This window comes from Babylonia areolata, chromosome 4 (genome assembly GCF_041734735.1).
Source record: "Babylonia areolata isolate BAREFJ2019XMU chromosome 4, ASM4173473v1, whole genome shotgun sequence".
Classification (NCBI taxonomy): domain Eukaryota; kingdom Metazoa; phylum Mollusca; class Gastropoda; order Neogastropoda; family Buccinidae; genus Babylonia; species Babylonia areolata.
This window is the reverse complement of record NC_134879.1, coordinates 24012027-24037201: the sequence shown is the minus strand read 5'-3', so window position 1 is coordinate 24037201 and position 25175 is coordinate 24012027. Positions and strand designations below refer to the sequence as shown.

The 25175-nt window shown below is 39.4% G+C and overlaps 2 protein-coding genes across 3 annotated transcripts in view; both read left to right on the top strand.

The window, feature by feature from the left end:
- The window catches only part of LOC143280973 (uncharacterized), a 68130-nt gene extending 59137 nt beyond the window's left edge, over positions 1-8993 (top strand). For both annotated transcript variants that reach the window (XM_076585822.1, XM_076585821.1), the window contains exons 43-44: positions 2140-2193; positions 3888-8993. In XM_076585822.1, the coding sequence (XP_076441937.1) occupies positions 2140-2193; positions 3888-4055 (222 nt within the window). In that variant the 3' untranslated portion in view covers positions 4056-8993. The remainder of the gene's footprint in view (positions 1-2139; positions 2194-3887) is intronic.
- Positions 8994-14663: 5670 nt separating this feature from the next.
- LOC143280984 (zinc transporter 6-like) lies at positions 14664-25081 on the top strand. The gene is made up of 13 exons (XM_076585834.1): positions 14664-14825; positions 15734-15771; positions 16495-16581; positions 17203-17287; positions 18431-18473; positions 19160-19225; positions 19971-20051; positions 21057-21092; positions 22168-22311; positions 22766-22885; positions 23177-23279; positions 23899-24015; positions 24478-25081. Exons 1-13 carry the CDS (start codon positions 14756-14758, stop codon positions 24895-24897), a joined length of 1410 nt encoding a protein of 469 aa, XP_076441949.1. The 5' UTR covers positions 14664-14755; the 3' UTR covers positions 24898-25081.
- The last annotated feature ends 94 nt before the right edge of the window (positions 25082-25175 follow it).

The following is a 25175-nucleotide window of genomic DNA, read 5'->3' as shown; positions in this document are numbered from 1 at the left end:
CGAGTATCAGTGCATTCATGTGTATGCAATAGGAATGAACTTCCTCTTTCGCTTCGTCAGGTCTCCACATTTAGTTCTTTCAAGTCTGGCTTTAACCCTTTGAGCCCTGACCACCGCTTTACCGGTGGTGGTGAGGGGTGGCATAATGCCTGGCCACCGGTTGAGCGGTGCGTAAACACTTGTGTCGTGTTTTGCTATTGATTGACTTATATTGAAGAGCCAATCAGAAAAACCGTAATATTCTGACGTCACCGAACGTAGTACCAACATTGCCGCACCTTTTCACTGTGTTTTGTGCATGTGCTTTGGATAAAAAAGATCGATTTCTACCATGAAGCGTGCAGAGTCTCAACCTGACACGCCTCCTTTGATCAACTGATTCTGCATGCTCAGATTCATTTTCAATATCACTATCTGTAGCAGAATCATCCGATTCGAATTCCACCTCACTATCAGAGTAATCATTGTCATACTCTATTTCCGATAAATCATCAAGCGTATCAATTACTTGCTGCGTTGTGTACCGTTGTTTTCTCGCACGTTTTGTCCCTGATTTCTGCCCTGACGGGCCAGGTTGAGACTCTGCACGCTTCAAGTGTTTACGCACCACTCAACCGATGGCTGGGCATTATGTCATTTTTCTCTGCCACCGGTAAAGCGGTGGTCAGGGCTCAAAGGGTTTAATACCAATTATTTGCAAATTTTGGCTCAGGAGCTTAGGCAGAAGGGTTAAAATTGCTCAGGAACTCAGGTCTTAAAGGGTTAAAACCCACCTCTTCCCAAAATAGCCTCCCTTCCCTGCCTCTTCCTTGTCTTCAGTTTCTCCAGTTTTAGAGCTATGCATGCGTGTGAATGACTGGTGAGAAAGTGCTTTGAGTTGTCTCTGCACAAGATTCAGCGCTATATTAATACCATTATTATTATTATGCACGTGCCTGAGTGCATGTTGCAGGGATGGGTTTTCTGGAGGGCGTCAGTGATGGGTGGGGGTGGGGGGGATATTGATAGGGGAGGCGGGGAGTGGAAAACGAAATGCAAAGTACTTTTCCTAGAGAAACGTGCTATATGAATGTCCATTATTATTATTACTATTCCTGTGCTAGACTTGTGGCTGCAGTTTGAGATTGTTGTTCCTTTGATAAATATGGGCAGGAGTGGGGGAAGGGCAGTGCTGTTGTGCCATAGAAATGATAGTGGGGGTAGTGGTGTGTGTGGCTGTGTCTGTGTGTATTTTAGCTGACAAGCATTTAAAGTATACATTTAAATGTTGTGGTTTTCTACCATTTGTAGCAGATTAAAGTGCTCAAAGGTTCTAGATCTCTGTGTATAGTTTTGATAACAATAATGTGTTTTTTAGTACATTCTTCTGGTCTGGTCTCTTATTAGTTCAGCCTTAGCATGACAACAAAAAAATCCTTGTAGGCATAGATATATATATATATATATATATATATATATATATATATATATATATATATATATATATATATATATATATGAAGGTTGTTTCATTGTTGTTTTCTTTTGTCTTCACTTCTGTGAACTTCATGGGCTGGTTCTTGGAATCAAACCAAATTCTGAAATATAACTAGTGTATTGTGTATCTGTTATTTTATTGAAGTATGATTACATCCTAGGTAGTTTGGTGGTTTCCTATAACAGCACTACCATCCAGTCTTCCCTTCATTTTGACCATCACTGACAGGCGCAATAGCCGAGTGGTTAAAGCGTTGGGCTTTCAATCTGAGGGTCCCGGGTTCAAATCACAGTGACAGCGCCTGGTGGGTAAAGGGTGGAGATTTTTACGATCTCCCAGGTCAACATATGTGCAGACCTGCTAGTGCCTGAACCCCCTTCGTGTATATATGCAAGCAGAAGATCAAATACGTACGTTAAAGATTCTGTAATCCATGTCAGCGTTCGGTGGGTTATGGAAACAAGAACATACCCAGCATGCACACCCCTGAAAATGGAGTATGGCTGCCTACATGGCGAGGTAAAAACGGTCATACACGTAAAAGCCTACTCATGTGCATACGAGTGAACGCAGAAGAAGAAGAAGACCATCACTGATTTGTGAACTAATATCATTACTAATATTATTTTCAATTGATGCATTTTTTGTCTTTATTTGTACAGGCCAGAGACGAAACTGAAACACTCACCAAAATGATCAGGAAAGAACATAACAAGGTACGGGAGATATTTGTGTGTGTGTGTTTGTTTGTGTGTATGTGTATGTGTGTCTGTGTGTGTGCTCTTACACACAATGTGTGTGTTGTGCACAAGGGTATGCGTGCGTACACACATATGAATGTTCCAGTTTACTTGAGGGTACAGGTGTGTGTGTTTGTGAAAATGTGTGAGAACGCCTTTGTATTTGAGTGTGCGTATATATACACAAGTGTTTGTGCATGCACATAAGTATTCACACACTTGCTGATCAAAGCATGTATTTTCCTATTTCAAACTATCACAGTGTTAATTCTTCTATTATTGATTGTATTCCTTTTCAAATGATTCTTTGTGTGTGTTCATGTTTTCTTTTTATGGATGAATATGTTGTTTCAGAAAGCAAAATAAATCATTGTTTTCTTTTGACAAACAAGTTACTTTTCACTTAACCCCTAGGCTGCCTGCATGACGAGATAACTCGTCATGGCAAGCATGTATGCTTCGCTGCCTGCATGACGAGATAACTCGTCATCGAAATATTCTGACTTTTCCCTGGTTTGCATTCACTTCCTTGGCAAAAATAGTGGTAGCTTTAGCCTGGGGAATCTCTCTAGATTCTGTTCATAGCTAGAAACCCCATCTACGTCATGAAGCAGTCCTTTATTTGAACGTTTTGGTTGGGTCACTGTCCAAGTGTTTGCCTGACTTCTCTCCTCGCTCGCTCAACAAAATGTCGGACTGACGCCGTGCTCAAGACATGCGATCGTGACGAACTAAATCAAAAATTATTTCTTTCTTTAGCTGATGCTCAGAAAGAACTGAAGCGTAAATTCGAAGGAGAAGATAGAGATGAACATTTATAGGACGATCTGATAGAAAATAAAGGGAGCAATCAAGAGAGTGGCCAAGATGCAACTGTCAGTGAGTGATGTCAGCTGTACAGCTGTTAGCAGACGACAGATGACCGAATTAGCAGCAGAGCGATATTCTTGGCAAGCAGCCAACGCGGTCTGATGAGAACTGAATCAAGTGACCGTGTGAGAGGGGTGAGGAGGAGGGGGGGGGGTGGAGACTGAGGGGGCGTGGCCTCACATCCATCTTATCACTTGGAGAAGTCACAATGTATTGTGTATCTATCTCTTAAAAAAAAATATATATATATATTGTGGTTGTTCTAGTATGATTTTGTGTTTGCAGATATCCATTTGTCCAGAAAATATGATGTTTTGTGCAAATTACCTGACTAATGTTTGTAATGAACAAGTTGAAAATGTGACAAAAAACAAAACACTGATTTCAAAACAACAACATGTCACTAAAAATATATAAAATGGGAAAATAGCATGTGTTTTGTATTCTTTATTCATTTACCTTTCAGAAAATATATACTTTTATGGGTCTTTCTCCAATAACAAAGAGCACAGAATTTTTGGAAAATTTATACCCGTTTTTTGTGAAAAAACCCTGGCAAATAGATTTCACTTAAATCTTATTCTCCTGGCAGCGAAAGGGTTAAGGAGATAGTTATTTTATTTCCTGTGGCAGTAATTCCCCCCCCCCACCCCACACCCCACACCTCCCACCCCATAATAACTGCCCTTAAAATGTACATACACATCCATGTGTGTGTGCATTGAAATGCTCAAATGATCGTTCCTTCATAAAGCCATACTCTCATCATTTTGTTTTTTCCTTTTTTTTTTGCCCCCCAGCTCAATGCGCTGATAATGACAGGCAAGCTACGTTCTGCGTACCTGACTGCAGCCAAAACTAATCGTGCCCAGGACATTTCCCGCATTATGGCAGCTGCTGAACGAATGGGTCAGGCAGCAGTTCGCAACATCTGCAAGAAATGGTTGGAGCAACATCAGAAACATTGACATGATGTCAGTGTCTTAGCTGCCGTTCGCATTGTGAAAGACAGGAATTCAAGACTGTTTCATGTATGACGTGTGTATCTGTCTTTTCCAGTTATTGGCAAAGTGAAAGGCACTGTTGTTTCATAGAAACAAGATAAATAAACAAGTGTGTTATGTGTGGCAATGGGAGATAATGTGTGTGTGTGTGTTTGCGTTCTTTGTTGATTATGATACCATATAAATAAGGAAGTGTGTTACCTTTGGCAATGAGGTATTCATTGTGTGACAGAATGCTATGTGCTTTATTTATTGCTAATTTTTTATTTAGCTTTGACTGTTTTTATCAGTGTCATACCTGTGCAAAAAGCTGGTGAAGTTGGCCTCGGTGCTAAAAAAAACAAAAAAACCTGATGCACTCAAAGCCAGTTCATCTCTTACACACACACACACACACACACACACACACACACACACACACACACACACACACACCTTTAGTTCTAACCATCCTATTGTTGAAGAACAGTATTACTAACTACAAATACATTACCAGCCCTGTTATAAGTCTTGATCTCTTCACAGAGACAAAGTAAGCATAAAATAGATTATCTCTGTCTAGTTCTTTACTGAGGCATAGAGACAGATGGTGCAGGTTTTGAGAATTGTGATGTGTCCAAAGCTGATTTTTATTGCTAAAAAAGTGAAAAATGTACACATTTTGTGAAATTTGTAGCTGTAAGTATTCTATAAAGTCCATGAGCAAATCATTTGCAATGTGAAATGTACAATGATTCACAGAAATGTGTGGGACTTGTGTCAGGAAAATCATTGTGAAAGATAACCTGGTGTGTAGTGTGTGTGTTCTTTGACTTTTTATGCTATATAAATGAGCAAGTGTGTTAAGCGTGGGGCGATTTGATATTCATTCTGTAACAGAATGCTATGTACTTTATTTATTGCTAATTTTGTATTGAGCTGTGTACACTTTTACCAATGTCAGACCTGTGCAATAAGCTAGTGAAGTTGGCCTCAGTGCTGAAATTGTGTAGAAATCCTAGCGATGCACTCAAAGCAAGTTCATCTTTGTTAGTTACACCAGTCTCAAGAACCATCTGTTTGGCTCCATTGTTTCCTTCTTCCTTTGGTCCTGACAGGTAGAATTGAACATTTGTATCTTTGTCTTTTATTCGGATTTTAACTCTCAGTTTTGTTTTTGTTTTCCAATTATCACTCGTAGTGCAAGATGACTGTGTGTTTGAACTAGTTAGTCACATGGTGGGATCTGGGAAATGTTGTATTGATATTATTGTTTTGACTCCCAGTCAATGATGCTTCGTTTCAAGGCCAGGTCAGTTTTTAGATAACCTTCATTTGCAGTATTCTTAGAAAATAATGTTCTGCTGTCTACCCATTTAACACAGAATGGTGAAGACTTTCCATGTATTTGGTGTTATATTATGTACTGTGTCAGACTGCTGCAAAGTACAGCCAGTGCTCTGTTTAGCTGAATTCTGTTAGGCTACGCTTGACTTCACCTCATTGTATTAGCTCATGCACACACACACACAAATTGGACTTGCAACTTAATTGACACCATTAAGCATTTTCTTGTACCAGAAAGAAGAGATGTTGAAATAAAAACTTTATTCAGCCATGTCATCTACACCAACTGAGGTGTGGACCTAGTCTTATCTTATCAAAACTTTATAAGTTTTTAGCAGCCACATCTAATTCCAACAGAATGGGACAATGAAAAACAACAAAGAAATAACAACAAACAAACAAAGTAGCTTCAAAAGAATACGTAACACTGTAACAAACAAACAAAGTAACTTCAAAGGAATAAGTAACAGTCCACTGAGATAAATATACCTGGAATTTGGAGCAGTTGTTGAAAATTGTTTGAAAATGAATGCAGTGGAGTGCCTTCTTTTACCTTATTTTCTTTCTTCTTTTTTTTTTTCTCTCTCTCTCTCTTCTTTGTATTTGTCTCTTTTTCGTCCCTTGCATATTTCCAATGATAATATATAATTATATTGTTTGATGCACTTTAATCTTACCGTGTTAGCGTTGTTCAGAGAGCCTGAAGTACAGGGCACTGAGTGTCCACGAATCGATTGCGACCACGCCTTAATTTTAGCTCGATCGCCCAGTTGAGCCATTTGATTATGTGACCTGATTGAAGACATAATTTGACAAAAAACAAGAATGCCAGAGAATCGACAGACAGACAGAAAATACAAAAAAAAAAAAAAAAAAAAAAACTTAGCCATATGAAGAGCACAGGAACAGGAGTCAAGATGGCTGCTGGAAAAAGAGGGCGCTAGTCAGGGTGGCAAAGGGGAGGTTACCTACTTCTGGGAGGTTATCAGCCGTAGCTACTTTCGTTTTCTCCACATAGGCCGATAGTAGTTTGCTCAGGACAGGAATGTCAGACCCCTGCCGGAGTCTGCGCTAGTGAGTCACGGTAAGTATGTTTTGTTAAACTTCCTCGATACTACAACCCTAACTGGGTCTGTTTAGGACTGATTGAAACAGAAGAATTTAAAAGAATTTTACTTTGGGGTTATTGTTAAATATACATTGATTTGAATATGTAACAGTGCAATAGTCATTTCTCTTACATGTGAATTTTAGTTTCATCAAGTAAATTCAGCGGTCTCCTCTGGCAGTGGTTGTTATTGTTGATCACAAATTTCCTTGCTTGATAATGCAAGTCATAATCTGTTATGCATTAATGCCCTTTTTTCAGGAAACATGACAATGTCTGTAGTCATGCTTTTTTTCTAGACATTTATCAGAGAACAAGAAACATGAAATAAACCAAATGAATGAAAATGATTAAGCGTTGTGTTTTATTTACTTCGATTTTGTTTATCAAAGTACAAAATAAGAATATGTAAACTGTAAACCAAATAAATGAAAATGATTAAACGTTGTGTTTTATTTACTTTGATTTTGTTTGTCAAAGTACAAAATAAGAATATGTAAACTGTAAACCAGTTAAATGAAAATGATTAAGCATTGTGTTTTATTTGCTTTGATTTTGTTTATCAAAGTACAAAACAAGAATATATAAACTGTAAACTGAACAACTGAAAATGGTTTCTTAAGTGTTGTGTTTATTTAATTTGATTTGATTTGGATCATGTTTTGTTTGCTTTTGATATGTCTTCAGTGCAGCAGCTTTGTGCCTTTGTGTGCCGACTGATAATAGATCAACATCTGTAAGTGAAAGATGTTGGATTTAAAAGTGTGACGATATTCTTCTGCTGTTTTGTTATGCTCTGAACTCTGGTGCTATGTGGATACTTCTGTTGGGGCCTCAGATATAAAACTGAACGTTTCCTTTTCTCTTGCTTGTTGTGATATTTGAAGATTCCATCGCCACAGTTAGCTTTCAGTGACAAGCCAGTGACTCAGATCCCCATGTTTTGCACGTCTTCTTTTGCCACACTACCATGTCTGTAAGAGAGCAACCGACAAATTGTGTAAATAAGACCTTGACTGTATCTAATGCAGTATTTTCCATTCCATTCAGTCGAAAGATTGAGCTCTTTTGATTTTGATTAGTTAATAAGTATATGCTTTTTTTAATCATCTCAACAGTTTTATGATTGAGACTGTGTAAATTTCTTTTAAGAAAATTTTTATTGTAAAGAACTGTTTGTTTTTTTGTTTTAACAACAGTAGCTATTTCATTATTATTATTATTATTATTACTTTTAAAAGAAATGGTGAGTTGTCAAGTATGTTCTTCCCACATCTAGTCCTATAATTGAGGAGAGAACATCTGTAAAAAGAATTAATTCTCCAATTTTCATTCCATAACAGCGACTTACATGACTGAAGCAAGTGTGTGACACGGAGATGGTTGAAATATTATGCTCAAAGCTGATGTACATTTCCTAGTTTGAGAGCTGCTGAATGTGATATCTTGTCATACTGTGATATCAGCTGTTCATTGTAGCACTCGGGTCAGTTTTTCTGCTTGCCATTATCTTGTATTGATGTTCTGATTGTTGGCTGTGTACAAGTTTGATGATGGTGAGAGGATTAAGTAAAATGGTCATACTTGTAAAAGCCCACTCATGTGCACAAGTGAACTCTTCTTCTTCTTCTGCGTTCGTGGGCTGCAACTCACATGTTCACTCGCATGTACACGAGTGGGCTTTTACATGCTTGACCGTTTTTACCCTGCCATGTAGGCAGTCATACTTCATTTTCGGGGGTGTGCATGCTGGGTATGTTCTTGCTTCCATAACCCACCGAACGCTGACATGGATTACAGGATCTTTAACGTGCGTATTTGATCTTCTGCATACGTTTACACACGAAGGGGGTTCAGGCACTAGCAGGTCTGCACATATGTTGACCTGGGAGATCGTAAAAATCTCCACCCTTTATCCACCAGGCGCCGTCACCGTGATTCGAAGCCAGGTCCCTCAGATTGAAAGTCCAACGCTTTAACAACTCGGCTATTGCACCCGTCACAAGTGAACTGAGGAGTCACAGCCCAAACGAAGAAGAAGAAGAGGATTAGGTTATACTGCTTAATGTTTCCTAGCATAGACATGAATGTTTGACATGTGTCCTGAAAAACTGTGCTGATTGTGTTGATATGGGTGCTTGTTTATATATAAGTCTTTGTGTCTGCATGCAGGCTTTAATTTGTATTTTCATATATAGGTGTTGTCATATTTGTGTTTCTATAGAAATGTTTCTGTGCGTGCAAAGTTTTGCTCATTTATTAACTGCTTAATGAAATATTCTTCTGAATAAATTCATCAAATGCGTTTGTTCAGATGTGAAGTAGAGAGACATGATTATGATTATGAATAGCAGTTTCATTTTATTATTAGTAACTCAGGTTTTTGTTATGTATCCATAGAGTTTGGGGAACATTCTTGTTCAAAACGGTGACAGTTGAGGAGTGTTGACAGTGCATATTGATACAAAGTGGTAAGGTGCACAAAATAACTAAAGCAGTAAATGTTAAGTGCAGAACAGATGTACTGCTTTGTCAGCAACTGATCAAATAAATATGGGTGACAGCATACAAAAAGTGTGTGTGTGAATTTTGTTGTTGGACTATTATTTTTTCCTGTATGAAATGGTTCATCTTGTGTGAAAATGTGTCTGATGTTGCACCATCACTGAATGAACACAAGTACATACATGCAGATGACTATCCTCTCTCTTTCTATCAAACACACACACACACACACACATTAGTATTATTATTATTATTATTGTTTGTGTGTCTGTGCATGTGTGAGTGTGCGCAGTGTCAGGAGAAGATTAGTGTTCATATTTATGAAACAAACAAGAACATAACACAGAGAGAGATGATAATGACACATGTTTTATTGACGGTAAACTGGGTAAGTTGAAAGCTTTTTTACACTATGACCTCACAAAAACAAACAAACAAAAAAAGGAAAAAAACCCAGAAGAATAAGCATAGACACACAAGACAATCTGAACAAAAACATTCATGAAAATTCATGCAAAAACATCAACAATAAAATGAAAATCTTCAAATGAGTACATACACACACACACACATATGAAAACACACTCCACACACACACACACACACACACACACACACATATGCTAATGCATGCTCTCTTCACTGCTTGCACATTTTTGGAGAGCAAATGAAGATAACAGCTCATTAGAATCTAAGACATAATATGACATACAGGAATGAATTATAATTGTTCCATAATGGTTTGTTTTTTTTAATTATACTGAAGTAGATTTATTTTTCAGATTGAAAGGGATTTCATTCCATACTTTACCACCAGAATATGTGAGAGATGATATGAAAAGGTTAGTTCTAGTAAGAATAGTAATCATGATAGGAATATTTTTTCAGGGAATTTCTCTTGCAGATGTCTACATTATTTGGTACATAAAGACACCCTTATCAAAGAGGCATCTAAGATGAAAGAGATTGATTATTTATAATATTTTTTCAGGGAATTTCTCCTGCAGATTTCTACATTATTTGGTACATAAAGACACCCTTATCAAAGAGGAATCTAAGATGAAAGAGATTAATTATTTACTTCTTCGTAGTGATTAGCTTAATTTCTTATTAAATAGGAGAATTGAGAAGAACTGTCCAAGAGAGACACACACAGAGAAAGGCTGAACAGGTTCTACTTTTCTTGGCAGGTGGGTGAAATGGGACAAAGAGCCAAGCTCTGAAGATGCTGCTGAGGGTGGTGGCATAAAAAAAAGTAGGTGAATTGGGAATAGGCAAATTATATCTGCTCCCAAGCATTCCTGTCTGCTATAATTACTATGATCATTGCTGGACAACAGAGGTTAATACATGTTCTGTTCCAAGGTCTGGGGTCTGATTCCTGCTGGAGAGAGCCATGTTGGAAGAGATTTCCTCTTTAGAGTTATCATCTGTGCAGACCAAGGATAGGCACTATATAAGTATCCATATCATATCATATCATATCATATCATATAGTCCCTTCCTAGTCTAACTAAGGTCTGGTGCAGGAACACATGCTTTATTTTTGTGCTTTTTTTTTAACAAATCAAAAAAATTTTGCACACGTGTTAAAACCCATTCCACCTTTGGGAGAAAACATAAAAAAAAACCCAACTTTTTATAAACCTGTTTCTTAATGAAATCTTTTTGGTTTCATCATACTGTATGATTGAAAAGTGTGTTAAGGTAAACGTTTCTTATGTCAGACTCCATTGGCATGGAGAATGTTGATGCAGAGTTTTTTCCCCCCATGATAATGCTAGATCTCATAAACAAATACAACTACTGCAAAGTAACTTCCTGGCTTACTGTTAACTCACTCAGTACGGCCAGTCCTCTCTTCTCCTCTACACAGACCCCTCGGATGTCCAGTGGGTGTCTGAATGACCCAACCTTTAGCTTCCAGCGTCAGAATTGTGGTATTCTTTGTCAACATTCACCTCTTCAGTATAAGAGCCTTCCGCTTGCAATATTTTGATGGTGGTAATTGGGGTGAAACGCTGTTAACGTTGTCTCTTTCGCCGTTCGTATGGAGAGAGTTAATGCTGCTGCTGTTTTTGCTTCTGCTGCTACTTCTGTCACTACTGCTACTGCTCCTACTACTGTTACTACTTCCGCTAGTATCACTGCTGCTGCTGTTGCTTTTACTTCTTCCACTACTTCTGCTGCTGACACTGCCACTGTTACTGCTGCTGCTACTGCTGCTGATACTACTACTGTTGGTGCGTTCGGTGGATTATTGAAACATAAAAATGCCTGTTACTGCTGCTGCTACTGCTGCTGATACTACTACTGTTGATGCGTTCGGTGGATTATTGAAACATAAAAATGCCCAGCACGACAGATTCCACAGCATACTGATGTTGATCGTGCAATGGAAGAACGAAAAACTGGGTTTATTGTAACTTACATGAAAAACCGAAAGTAACCATAACCCTCTACAAAATCGGCCATGGGCTTATCAAAGCAATGCCGCCAGAGGAATTCCTAACCCCTGCAAACAGAACCAGAAGGAAAATCCGCCCTACAGCATTCAAAGACTGCGAGACCACCAACATCGTTACACACCATGCTGTTAACAACACCAAGGGCACTTCAGAGGGGGTCGATACTCCCCCGCGTCAATACCCCCCCCCCCCCCCGCCCCCCCCTCCACGGCTCGATAGTCCCCCTCACAAAGACATAGAAACAGTCAAATACAGATGTATGTATAATATATTTGTGACTGATAATGCTTTCTGCTGGATGAAAGATGTGTTGTGGAATGAATGGGGGTCAGCCCGATACTCCCCCGCGTCAATACTCCCCCGTGTCGATACTCCCCCGCGTCAATACTCCCCCGTGTCGATACTCCCCCGTGTTAATACTCCCCCGTGTCGATACTCCCTCTCACAAAGATCCAAAAACAGTCAAATACAGATGTATGTATACATTCGTGACTGTAGTGATAATGCTTTCTGCTTGATCAAAGATGTGTTGTGGAATGATGAATGTGTTATGTGTTCTCTTCATACCAGCCGTCCGCCTTCAGAGTTGAGCTGCGACTTGTGTGTTGGGCCCGCTGTTGTTTGGAGTGGACTTGGACTTTTTCATCGCGACTCAGTGTATCTGCGGGGAAACGCTCTCTCTCTCTCTCTTCGTCTCTCATTTTCTGTTTCTCTGTCTCTCCCCCTCTCTCTCTTTCTCTGTCTCTCTCTCTGTCTCTCTCTTTCTGTCAGTTTTTCTCTCTCTCTCTTTCTCTCTCTCACTCACTCTCCGTCTCTCGGCATTTTCTGTTTCTCTGTCTCTCCCCCTCTCTGCATCTCTCTCTCATTCTCTCTCTTCTCTCTGTCAGCTTCTTTCTCTCTCTCTCTGTCTGGCCCCATCTCTGCCTCTCTCTCTCTCTGTCTCTCTCTCACCGCCTCTGTCTCTCATTTTCTGTTTCTCTGTCTCTCCCCCTCTCTGGCCTCTCTTTCTCTCTCTGTCAGTTTCTCTCTCTCTCTCTGTCTCTCTCTTCCCTCTGTCAGTTTTTTTTTCTCTCTCATTCTCTCTCTTTCCTCTGTCTCTCTCTCTCATTCTCTCTCTTCCCTCTGTCAGTCTCTCTCTCTCTCATTCTCTCTCTTCCCTCTGTCTCTCTCACTCTCCGTCTCTCATTTTCTGTTTCTCTGCCACTCTCTCTCTTTCTCTCTCACTCTGTCTCCCCCTCTCTCTCTGTCTCCCCATCTCTGCCACTCTTTGTCTCTCTCTCTGTATCCCCCTCTCTCTCCGTCTGTCTCCCCATCTCTGCCTCTCTCTCTGTGTCTGTCTGTCTCCCCCTCTCTGCCTGCCTCTCTCTCTGTGTCTGTCTCCCATCTCTGCCTCTCTCTCTCTCTCTGTCTATCTCTCCCGACCCCAGTCCTTTTGTATTGTGGCCCAAGGCCGATGTTCATTTAAACAGTTCTGAGTTCTGAATTCTCTCTGTATCTCTCATTCTCTCTCTCCGTCTCTAATTTTCTGTTTCTTTATCGCTCTGGTGTGTGGCCTCCAGGCGACCTAACATCGATGGTTCCCTGTGGACTGCCGACGCTGGGACTGCGACGGACGAACCCGGGTGTGGCCGTGTATGGGGGAATCTAAAAGAGCGGCGTGGGAGTAATGCCACTGAAACGGCGCAGATGATGGGGCAGCAAAAAAAAAAAAAAAAAAAAAAAAGTACGGATGCCCTCGGAAATTTATTTCCTTGGTCAGCCAATTCCATGAAGGCATGCAGGCTCGAGTCCAGGACAATGGCGAAACATCTGCTCCTTTTGCTGTCACAAATGGTGTCAAGCAAGGCTGCGTCCTGGCTCCAACGCTGTTCAGCCTCATGTTCTCTGCAATGCTTACTGATGCCTTCAGAGATGGCGATGTTGGAATCGACCTAAAGTATCGAACAGATGGCAAGCTAACTTGATGGCAATTAATAAACTTGATAATCATCAAAATATAACTTGCCTGAGGCAATGACACCGGTAGCCTGCTGTACTGTTGTGTTCTCCGTGAGAGCCGGATGCGATGTGCCAGCCAACTACAGAAGCAGTGAGGTAGCCTATGTGTCATCAGTCACGTACGCACAATCACTTCGTTCCACGTAGTACAAAGGGATTATTGGTTTGTTCCCTTCTTTTGCGAGTATGGGTCTGAGAGACCCACGAATTACGAATAAGGGTACTTAGTGTTTTCTCTTCTTTGGGGAGTATGGGTCTGTAAGACCCACAACGTAGGAATGCAGGTAAAAATTTTCACAATTACGTAACTGATTAACTAATCAGTTAAAGTGTACATTAATTTACTAAAATGATGCATATGTTGTGACAACAAAAGTCATGAAATTTCAAATTAATCGGACACCAAATATATTTTAAAGGCATTTTTTAAGGCAAAAATGGGTCTGTCAGACCCACAAAGTACGGTGAAGGTTAATAACAACATATCATTTTTGTTAATCACACATTTTTGTTAATAACAACATATCATTTTTGTTAATCACACACTTTCTCGACAATATAAAAACAGTGTCTTTTTTAATCATACCCTGGTATATTCAATACCGTAAATCGTTTTTGGCAGACAGGTATATTTGGATGGCAAATTGATAAAACTTTCGGGAAATCATTATGAACCCCCCCCTCCCGCCTGGGTAAGGGGTGTGTGTGTGAGGGGGTGGGGGGGGGGTATGGTCACTTGGTCTACCACCAATGACCGCTGACCATCAATGACCATTGCTGACCACTGACTGTCGCCACCAGACCACCACTGGTCACTGACCAAGGCTCAGCTGGGAGAACATAATGATGATGATGATGGAGTCTCCCGTCGGACCGACGGATGAGTAGGCAGGCAGGCTTATCTGTCGGTGTGTGTCCTCATGTGGAAGAAGAGGCCGATTCTGGATGCGCAGCACTTCCCACAGGTGTTGCAAGGGAAAATGTCTCCAGAAGATGAGCCCTGCTTCCTTCGCTCACGCTTCCCCTTAATTTCCAGCGTTCACTTGTTTTCAAAATTGGTTCGGTGACGTACAGATCCAGATCCAGATCCAGAATTATTTTCAAAAGTAAATAAGTATGTAAACAGATTAGTTCTCAATTGGAGGACATTTTGCGAAGGGAGATTACTCCTACTCATCATTGCCACATCGGCTTCTTCTGGATGTGATTTCCTAGACAACCCAATTTTATTGGCATTTGGGGCTTATTGGTGATTAATAATGGCCTCAGCCCCATACAGTAAAATGCCGGACCTAATAAGTAGTAGTGTCAGCCTAGATGTTCCGAACAGTGAGTACAGTGTCTGCTGTCTGAGCAAATTAAGAGAACGTTTCCCTAGATAAAGATATTTTTCTAAAACTATAATTATTTGCATTGGTTTGATTGCACGTATAATTTATACTAGAATATGGTAATACTGTGTGGTACCTATACCTCAAGAGACAACCGACAGCTATAGAAAGGGTACAGAGAAGAGCAATTATTGAAAAAAAAGCAAATCTTTGAGCTACCCACAAAGACATGCATAACTGAATTTGTATTCAATAAAGGGAAGAAGATTTGGAGATGATTGTTATCAAAATATTAGATTACTTTACTGATGTTGATGTAAATAGTATTTTTAGAATATCAGATTACAATACTACAATAAACTCTGTGATGAAAATTTGTAAGGAGCACTGAAATACCAACCAAAAGAAAAATTCATTAGCTAAGAGAATTGCACAAATATGGAATATCCACTACCAGTTGAAACCAAACTTGCACAGAATACTAATATGTTTAAAAATCTTCTTGATGTGAACACCTGTTTAAAAGAAACCTTTTTTTACTTTAAATTTTTTTACTTTTATTTTCTGTTTCGGCCAAGGGCAAAGCAAATTATTAGGATATATCGGCATTGGACATTAAAGTAAAATGAAATTATCAATTTTACTTGAAAAGGAGCACATACCCCGGTGAAGAAGTGAAAACATAACATCAGCAGCTTTTCAGAATGTGCCTTTTTCTGCATGATTACATTTCACATCTCAATTGAGATTTTGCTTTGAACAGATTTAATCTTTTTTCAGCTAACACTGTGTGTATACTCTCTCTCTCTCTCTCTCTCTGTGTGTGTGTGTGTGTGTGTGTGTGTATGTGTGTGTGTTTGTCTTTGTGTGTGCTGTTATGAATTGCAACCAAAGTTTCTGTTGCAGATATTCCTCCTTCTCCAGGGACAAAGTATCACACATCTGTAAGTAGAATCATCATTGTGTTCAAATACATAATGGATTGTTTATATTTACTTGTTTATTGCTTGTTGTTTTCTTGTTGTCTTTTGCTTGTTGGTTCAAAAACATGTTCTTTACATGGGCTGGAGGTAAACATGTATTAATTTAAGAACAAGTAAATAATATTCACATTAAATATCAATTAAAAAAGAAAATGAAAACTTAGTCTGCTTGATTGTGACTTTCAGTTTCACTGGCAGTCAGTTTGAATTCTGTGTTTTCAAGTGTAATATTGTGGTTGAGAATACCATTGGAGTTATATTTACTAATATACTTTTTGCAGATTAACTTTTTTTTTTAATTTGACAAGTAAATTTGTTTTTGGTTATGCATCACAAAATAAAGCATCCTCCATGATTATGGTCAAGATAAGAATTTCCATGATCTGTGATTTGTAATGAAACTGGTGAACCAGAAAAGGTTTTGTAAATAGCTTTATGTACAATTTGGAATAATTAATCTACCCACCTGCATGCTTGATCTTTTTTTAACAGTTCGTTTACTTTGAATTTTGACAAAATGCTCAGTTGGTTTATAAGAAACACTGGTCATTTGGTTGCTTAAAAAATGCACAGGTTGTTGTTTTTCTCTGTGACAGAAGTTAATTAAACATTTTCAGCTTCATAAACAAAAAAAGAAAGGTTTCATGACTTCTTGCAGCATTGTGTATGGTGGATTGTTTGCAGGGAACAATTTACCCATTCCCCAGTTCAAAGCGTTCTCTTCTTGGAACTCTTGTCAGGGAATTATCCAGTGTTGCACAACTGAGAGAGGTGTGGAAGTTTGTTGTCCTTTTTGATTTTCATCTCCATTTAGTTTTGTTTTGTTTTTAAAGCATTTCATTTAAGCCTAAGGGCATCTGTAGTACATATGCTGACCAAACGTTACACCATTTCTGTGACAGCATTTACAAGGGCTGATACATTCATAGAGGCATAAGCCGTGATTAGGAGACATGTGAAAAATACCATTTGTAGATTAATATATCAATACTATTTCATTTTATTTATGGATAGAGATATAAGGTGTGCTAAATAGTCTTTGTCTCTTTATGTGTATCTGTCTGCATATGTACTTGATTTTACATCATAACTAAACATACTGTCATACATTTAGTATGAAAATGAGTCATAAATTCATAAGTCACATTAATCTTGATAAAAACAGTCAGATTTTATTGTTTGTTTTGGTATCATTCACAAGAATCTGTCAGGTCATTTGAAGTGGGAGAACATCATCATTTGAGTAACATTATGTCTTGTCAATGAAATGTGCAATGACTGCGTTTAGTACCAGAATGTTAATTTTGTATTGAACTTATGCAGTCTTACTTTGTGATGTGTAAACTGTTACATTCAAAGTTGGTTTGTTTTTGTTGTTGTGTTTTTTGACAGGCAAAGAAGATTCTAGGGTTTCTCATCCTCAACATCATTGCCACTTTCATGTTGTTGCTATGGTGCCACACAACAAACAGCATGGGTCAGTAAAGATTTTTCAATCTGGAAGAATGGGTTAGGTTATTGTTAGTATACAGCTCAGTTTGAATAGGTATATCACAGTATTTAGCCTGGTAATTGGAATGAAAGAAATAGTGACAATGCGTGGTTACAAATATGGAGTCCAGTCTTTTGGCATAGTTTCTACATGGCAGATATTTTGTTGATAAAGCATTTTTAGCAGTTGTTTTCCTTCTCTCCTGTATATATTTATCATTTTTTATTTGTCTGAATCTGCCAGTCTGAAGACTGTGTCACAAGCCATAGACATGATGGTTAAAGAGAAATAAAAATGGAAACTACCATGAGAACAAGTCATGAAGTACCACAGAATTAGACACAGTTTCTGTTTCATGACAAGAAGGAAACAGTACCAGTGAGTATGCTGTGGAGATCTTTTGAGACTTTATCTCCATAATACATCTCTGTGTCAACCAGATCATAGATGTCAGACACTGGAATTTGGGCAGTGCTCTCACAGATGCATCTGTGACATCGGTGATGCTTAAGCTAGTTAACATGACATTCAGCTGTGTGGTCCCAGTCACTTCATTTGAGCCCAAAGCACACACACGGCTCTGCTTAGCAAGATGACAGGACAAAGACAATGTGTTTAGGGAGATGACAGGACTAAAAGCAACTCACAGGGATGTATGTTCATTAAACATAATTTCAGGGGGGTGGGGGTTCCTTTATCAGTTTATGTCTCTGTAGTCTAATGGAGATAAAACTACAGCCTTCCACTTGCCAGTCTGTATGTATACACCATTGAAATGAAACAAATTTTGACTCCATGGCATTGCTCGGGCTTAGGGCTGAATGAGTTAAGGTTTCACTTCTCTCCTTGCATATTCCTCACTGTTTTGGAGAAGTTGTCCATGTTCCACACAGTACAAGTATGTTTGTCCCTTTTGATCCTATATGACATTTGAAACTAGGGATTTTGCTAGATTTTATATGTGCCATGTTTTAGCATGTTTAGATAAATTGTGAGTTTTCCTTTGTATTGTAATCTTGAATCTTTCAAAACCTAGATCCTAGGTTGGTTGTGGCTGTGACAGTATGTAGTTCTATGCATGTCTGTGACTGCATTGGGAAAGTATGAAAATTGTGCTTATTTTTTCAGCTTTGACAGCGTTTGCATACCTGACAATATTTGATGCCATGAGGTAAATGAGAGTTTCCTTTGTCAGCTTGATTCGTTGCTGTCTTGTTCTGTTTGAAAATTACTTTCTTTCTCGATGCTGCCATATTCAGTATAGGGCCTTTTTTAAAAACAATTTATATTTTCTTACTCATATACTTTCACATTTACTGCACTCTTTAAACCGTTCTGTCCTCTTTTTTTAAAATATTTTTTTAAAGACACTTATGCAGCTGCAGTTAACAGACACTTACACACACACACGCACGCACGCACATATACACACATACATATACACAGACACACAGACCATACACACAGATGCATAGACACACTCACAGACACACACACACACAGACACAGACACACACAGACAATACACACAGACGCATAGACACACACACACAAAGACACACACACAGACACACACACACACTCACACACACGCACACTTTAAACTTTTATTTTTTAGATACTTATACAACTGCAGTTATTGTATGCACATGCAAGCATGCACACACACACACACACACACACACACAGAGACTAATATGCATCTGTACACATACATATCCTTGTCTGCACACATGGACTCAAGGCACATGTGTGTACCATGCACACGTTTACAAAAACACAACCAAAAACTCTTACACAGAAATGCCCAGGTTCATTGCACCAGATCATTGTCAAAATTTTTTCCCCATCAAACAGCTTGCTGACCTGCCTGTTGAGTTTATGGGTTCAGACCCAGAGACCTTCTGCATCCTATTCATTTGGGTAAGGTGATTCAGTTTGAATTTGTATTGCTGTTCATGAATGTATATGATTTCCTACCTGGCATGTGTGTGAAACAGTATATTGTGCTTGTTTGTGTCTCTGTGTGTGCATATCTCTGTCAGTCTGTGAAATTTGTCAGCATAACACAACATTAATCTGCTTAAATCAGTTTATGATGGTGGTACATATTTGACAACACTTCCTGCATATGAGTGAGTGAATGTGTGTGTGAGAGAGAGAGAGAGAGAGAGAGAGAGAGTTGGTTTTTGAAAGGTAAGCATGTTGGAAGTTTGTTTGACAGTATGAATCCCAAAGGTGGCAGTGAAGCATTGGATGTTTTAACATTTAAAAAAAGCAAACTGTTAACAACATGTAGGTCCCTCAAACTGTTCACTATGTTCAGCAGATGGAGTTGCTTACACTGTGTTTATAATGTAACTGGAATTTTTATTTTTGTTGTTGTTGTTGTTTCGATTTATGATGCTACTTTATAGTGGACATGATGAGACTGAAATGAAAATGGAATAAGATGACAATTTTGACCAGTATGATATTTTCTTTAGAATTTTATTTAGTAACTCTGCTTTTCACTCTGCTTAGCAATAGTATCTTCACACATGCATGCACACATGCACAATCTCTCATCAGTTTATTTAGGTCACTGTGGCAGTTGTTTTTTTTTTTGTTGTTTTTTAATGGAGTGTAAATCAAAAATTGATCATCTTATTAATTTTGTGTTTTGCAGCTATGAGAGATTTGAGGTGCTGGCAGTATTCGCCAGTACAATGCTGGCTCAGCTGGGCTCCCTGTTCATTATGAAAGAGAGGTAAGGCACTGCCAGGTATGGTTTGGTCATGTGTACAGTTCCAACATTATTGCTTCTTTTGAACGTAAGAGAAGAACAAATAGTATTTTGCTGTGAGCATTCTATTCAGCTGTATTACCTGTGAACACTTTCTTGGAAAGTGTACATGTGCTAAGTGAGAAAACAATGGAGACGGGTACAATAGCCAGATGATTAGAAGATTGGACTGTCAATTTTGAGTGTTTAGTGTTTGAATCTGGTGCCAGTTCCTGGTGGATGGAGATTTTTCCTGTCTCCCAGGTAAAGATATATGTGCTTAATTCCTGTCATGCGCATTTCCATGCAAAAGATCAAATAAGCAAGTTATGGACAAGGCAATCAATGTCAATGTTGGGCAAGTTTTGGAAACATAAACCTTCTCAGCATGCACACACCCCAAAATGGGGTAAGGTTGCCTATACAGGTGAGCAAGGGGGAGAAGGGAGGGCTGGGATAAAATTATCATACATGTATGTAAAAGACTGTAGATACTGGTGTAAGGGGTAATTGCTGCACACAAACACAGAAACAAAGAAACTAACGCATTATTGTTTTTAGCATGATTTGATTTTTATCTTAGACTGTAAATATTTTGCAGTTGCAAGCAAAGTAGTTTGCAGAAGATCACATTTTACAATGGTCATAGTTTGTTTAAAAAAAATGATAGTGTTTTGTTTATATGAGTATGTATATGAGATAAATTGCAAATGTAAGTTTTTCAGAAATCATCTGTGAATCCCAACCTCCTTTAAGCTCCAGTTCCCCAGCACAGTTGTGGCCAAGAAATCTACTTGTATCTCAGGCACACACACACACACACACACACACATATTCTTGTGTTCCCATTGTCATGTATAACCGACAAAGAAACACAAGCTGGCCCTACTGAGATAAAAAAAAAAAAAAAAAAAAAAACTTTTTCATTTGATACACTGTTGACCAAATGCTTATTTTTGTTTTGTTTTTTGTTGTTTTTTTCCTTTCCAGTGTAGAGTGCATCATCCAGCAGCCAGAGATCCACACGTAAGTTTTTCTCTTTTCCTGCAAAGAAGGGGGAGGATGGTGGTGGGAAGGAGGTTGGAGGGAGGGTGTGTGTGAGTTGGATGGGAGGGAGATATCACGACACCCCAAAAATCATACCTTTTACTAGTCCACAAGCTTTACATTTTTTTTAAATTAAAAAAAAACAACAGCAACAGCAACAACAAAAACACCTCCTCTATTCCTTCATTCTTGATGTTTGTCATGTCGAATTTCGGAGAGAAAATTCTTTCTTTGATTGATTGTATCACAGACTAAATGAAGCAAGTGACATGAACATGTGTGGTCGTATTTGTTAAAGATTTCTTAAGTTGATACGATTGCTGCTTAACAGAAATCCATTCTCCTTGAGGTAAAGTTGAAGTCGGCAAATGAAAGTTTTCTCCTTTTTTTTTTTTTTTCTTTTCTTTTCTTTTAATACCAGAAAAATGAAAATGGTAATGAAATACAGAAAGACAAAAAATGGATGGATTTAAAAGAAAGTTTGGCTCAATCCTAGGAATAATGGACTCTTTTTTTCATGCATATAAGTGTCCTAAGGGAAATTGAATTTAAACTGATTGATACTGGCATTGTGATTGTTGCAGAGGGTGACTGTTGGTGGGACTGACACATTGATTGTTGTGGGACTGACACATTGATTGTTGTGGGACTGACTGACACATTGATTGTTGTGGGACTGACTGACACATTGATTGTTGTGGGACTGACACATTAATTGTTGTGGGACTGACACATTGTGATTGTTGTGGGACTGACACATTGATTGTTGTGGGACTGACACATTGTGATTGTTGTGGGACTGACACATTGAATGTTGTGGGACTGACACATTGCGATTGTTTTGGGACTGACACATTGATTGTTGCAGAGGGTGACTGTTGGTGGGAACAGTGTTTGGAATGATACTTTCCCCTGAAAGTGGAGTATGGTTGCCTACATGGCGGGGTAAAAACGGTCATACATGTAAAAGCCCACTCAGGTACTACGAGTGAATGTGGGAGTTGCAGCCCACGAAACAAGAAGAAGAAGAACTGACACATTGTGATTGTTGCAGAGGGCGACTGTTGGTGGGAACCATGTTTGGACTGACGGTGCACCTGGTGCTAACGTTCCTAGTGAAGAATCGAGCTATGAACCATGTGGTGGACGCGTCTACCTCCAGCTGGCTGCAGGAGCACATGGCCGACATGAGCGAGAGGTGCGTTGACTGAAGAGGAATATCTCTTCAGTATATGAACTGTACATTGTGGTTGATAATAATAATAATCAGTTATACAGCTAAAAGCCCACTCACAGGTATAAGTGAACATGGCTCACAAAGACAGAAAGAAACTGTCTTTGGTTGATCATTTTGTCTTAGGTTTAGCAATGGCTGCGGACATTTAAACTACAGAGGAAGGAGTAGAAGTTAATCTTTTTGTCATGTTCATTGCTTGCATTTGCTTTGGTGTTGCAAGGAAAGAAAATAAGTCTGTTACAGTGCAGTATGCCAGAATGTAGGATAGGAGCTGCTGTTCATAGACTTCTGTCGTTTAGGAGGTTTATGATTTCCTGGTGTTGGACACACCATACATTCTGTTTAAGTTCCTGCTCTTTGCTGGATATTCAGAAATTGCTTGCATTCAAAGCTGTATTGCCCATTTTTTGTGCAGCCTCTGTTCCTTCATTCCTGGTCTGAGCAAACTGTTGTTGCCCCGCATCAACCCCATGCTGCTGATTGGCATTGGTAGTAGTGTGGCTCTCTTCATATCCTACATCCTCATCGACACACAGTGAGTTGGACTTCACTAGATAGTCACTAACAGTCAGGTTATTAATTAACATTGAATATTGTCAAAATTTCAGTTAATTTCTTCTGTGCTCTGAGCTCTCTGTTGATAAGTCTGTCTTCTCTGTGTGCCATGAGTGCTCTGTTAACATAGTGAAATTGAATATTTGGATTGAAGAGGGCTTATTTTAGTATTGTATATGAGCATGTGCAAATTTTTTTTTTTTAATTTTTTTTTTCAGCACTGTCACCCTCAACTGTTGCTTAGTTAATCCTTTTTCACGACTTGTTTCAGAGCCTACCACACTGCTGACACATGGGCAGCCATCAGTATTGCTGTCATGACCTGTGGCACCATGTTCCCAATGAGCGTGTACACTGGTAAAATACTCCTGCAGGTCAGTAATGACAGGAAATGGGCTCAGAGGAGAGTTGTCTAAGCACTTACAGGTTAGGAGTGGTAGACGGTAGACCCAGGGGAAAGAGTTGTGCAAGGGGACTTGGTCTTTGGGGAGAAAGCGGTGCATGTGCTCCAAGCCAGCAGTTACAGAGGATGGTCTGTGTGGGAATGTAAGAATGTGTAGGTGACAGATGATGGGCTCAGAGAGGGCAAAAGTAAAGATATGACAGACACTAGATTTGCATGAGATTGTAGTGTAAGAGTGTAAGTCTAATTTTGAGGTAGTGTGCATGTACAAGGTGTGTGAAATTTAGGCCACTTGAAAATGACACTTTTGTGGTGCACATACAAGGCCTGTAATATTTAGGCCACTTGAAAATGACTCTTGTGTGGTGCACATACAAGGCCTGTAATATTTTGGCCACTTGAAAATGACACTTGTGTGGTGTTTTAGTTAACTTTAGAACATGCCCATTCCTTATCACTATTCAGTACTGTTGTACTATACATCAGAACTCTCACTTCCGTGTCATTGATGTTGTTTCACTACATGTTTGCATTGTAAGCACTTTGACAGTACTATGACTGGTGTTCAGTGACTTGTGGATCGATTGCAGACGACGCCCTCTCACATCCTGAGTCAGCTGGACAAGTTGCTGCGTGAGGCATCCACCCTGGATGGAGTGCTGGAGTTCAGACATGAACACTTCTGGACACTGTCCTTTGGCACTCTGGTATGGGCTTTCCTGCGTACCTGTTATTGGTTATGGTTACATGTACCACAACTTTGTACTTTTCAGTTCAGCAAATGATTATCTCTGCATCTTCTGAGCTTGTGTGACTGTGATTACTGCATGTGGGAATTACTTTGATTCAGTATTCATGCTTTTATGTCCTGTGTAATGCAGTGAATGACTGTGATTTTCGTATATTGCTTACACGTTTCTGTGATTTTCGTATATTGCTTACATGTTTCTGTGATTTTCGTATATTGCTTACATGTTTCACACTGGAAATTAATTTCTCTTTGGATATGATAATCTGTAATTGTTCGGTATATGTTATGATTCAATGTATCCTTTGAATATGATCAGTCTTTTAAGTTATTGAAATATCAGATTTCATTGTTCCCTATGTTTATGTCGTAAGTTTGTGACTGAAACAAGGCTGTGATGTAGGTATTTTGTGTTTCACAGGCTGGATCTGTACAAGTGCGTGTGCGACGCGATGCCGACGAGCAACTCGTCTTAGCACACGTCTTCAATCGTCTGTCCAACCTGGTCAATGTTCTCACGGTACAGATCTTCAAGGATGACTGGACTCGGGGGTCTGCCTTTGCCGTCCTGGGATCTTCACCCTTCGGGCCCATGCCGGGCACCGGCGCAGGGCGTGCTCAGTCTCCGACACAAGACTATTCAGCTTCCTACTTGCCAGTGTCCAGTTTCCGACCCCTGCCCATTGCTCCCAGTCCCCCCAGCAGTGTCATGGGGGGTGTGCCTGTGCCATCCAGGGTCCCTGTTGACTCCACCACTGGGGTGGGGAGGTTAGGGGGCAGTGCCACTGTCAGATCAACCTCTTCCTCCGCTTCTCAGTTTTCAGCAGTGGATCTGTCATGAGCGTCTGGAACAGGTCTCGGTGAAGTGTCCAACAAGCTGATCAATGAGAGTTTGAGAGACCTGTAGTCAGGTTCATCACTGGAGACTCTGATTCTCTTTTCTTCATATTTGTAAATATTTTGATTATTTTTGAATGGAGGCCAACTTGTCATTTTCTTGTAAAATTAAAGTATGTTTAAGTGAACGTGTGTTTGCTCTGTGCAGTAAGTAAAGCATTCAAGATAAGATGGTTCATCACAGAAACAGGTGAACCAGGACTGAATGGTGTTGATTTACTA

Excerpts from the sequence above, each read along its gene's own strand:
- LOC143280984 (XM_076585834.1), top strand. The coding sequence starts at position 14,756 with ATGGCCTCAGCCCCATACAGTAAAATGCCGGACCTAATAAGTAGTAGT. Across the intron at positions 22,312-22,765 it reads ATGGCCGACATGAGCGAGAG|CCTCTGTTCCTTCATTCCTG; the intron begins GTGCGTTGACTG and ends TTTTTTGTGCAG. Across the intron at positions 23,280-23,898 it reads CTGGTAAAATACTCCTGCAG|ACGACGCCCTCTCACATCCT; the intron begins GTCAGTAATGAC and ends GATCGATTGCAG.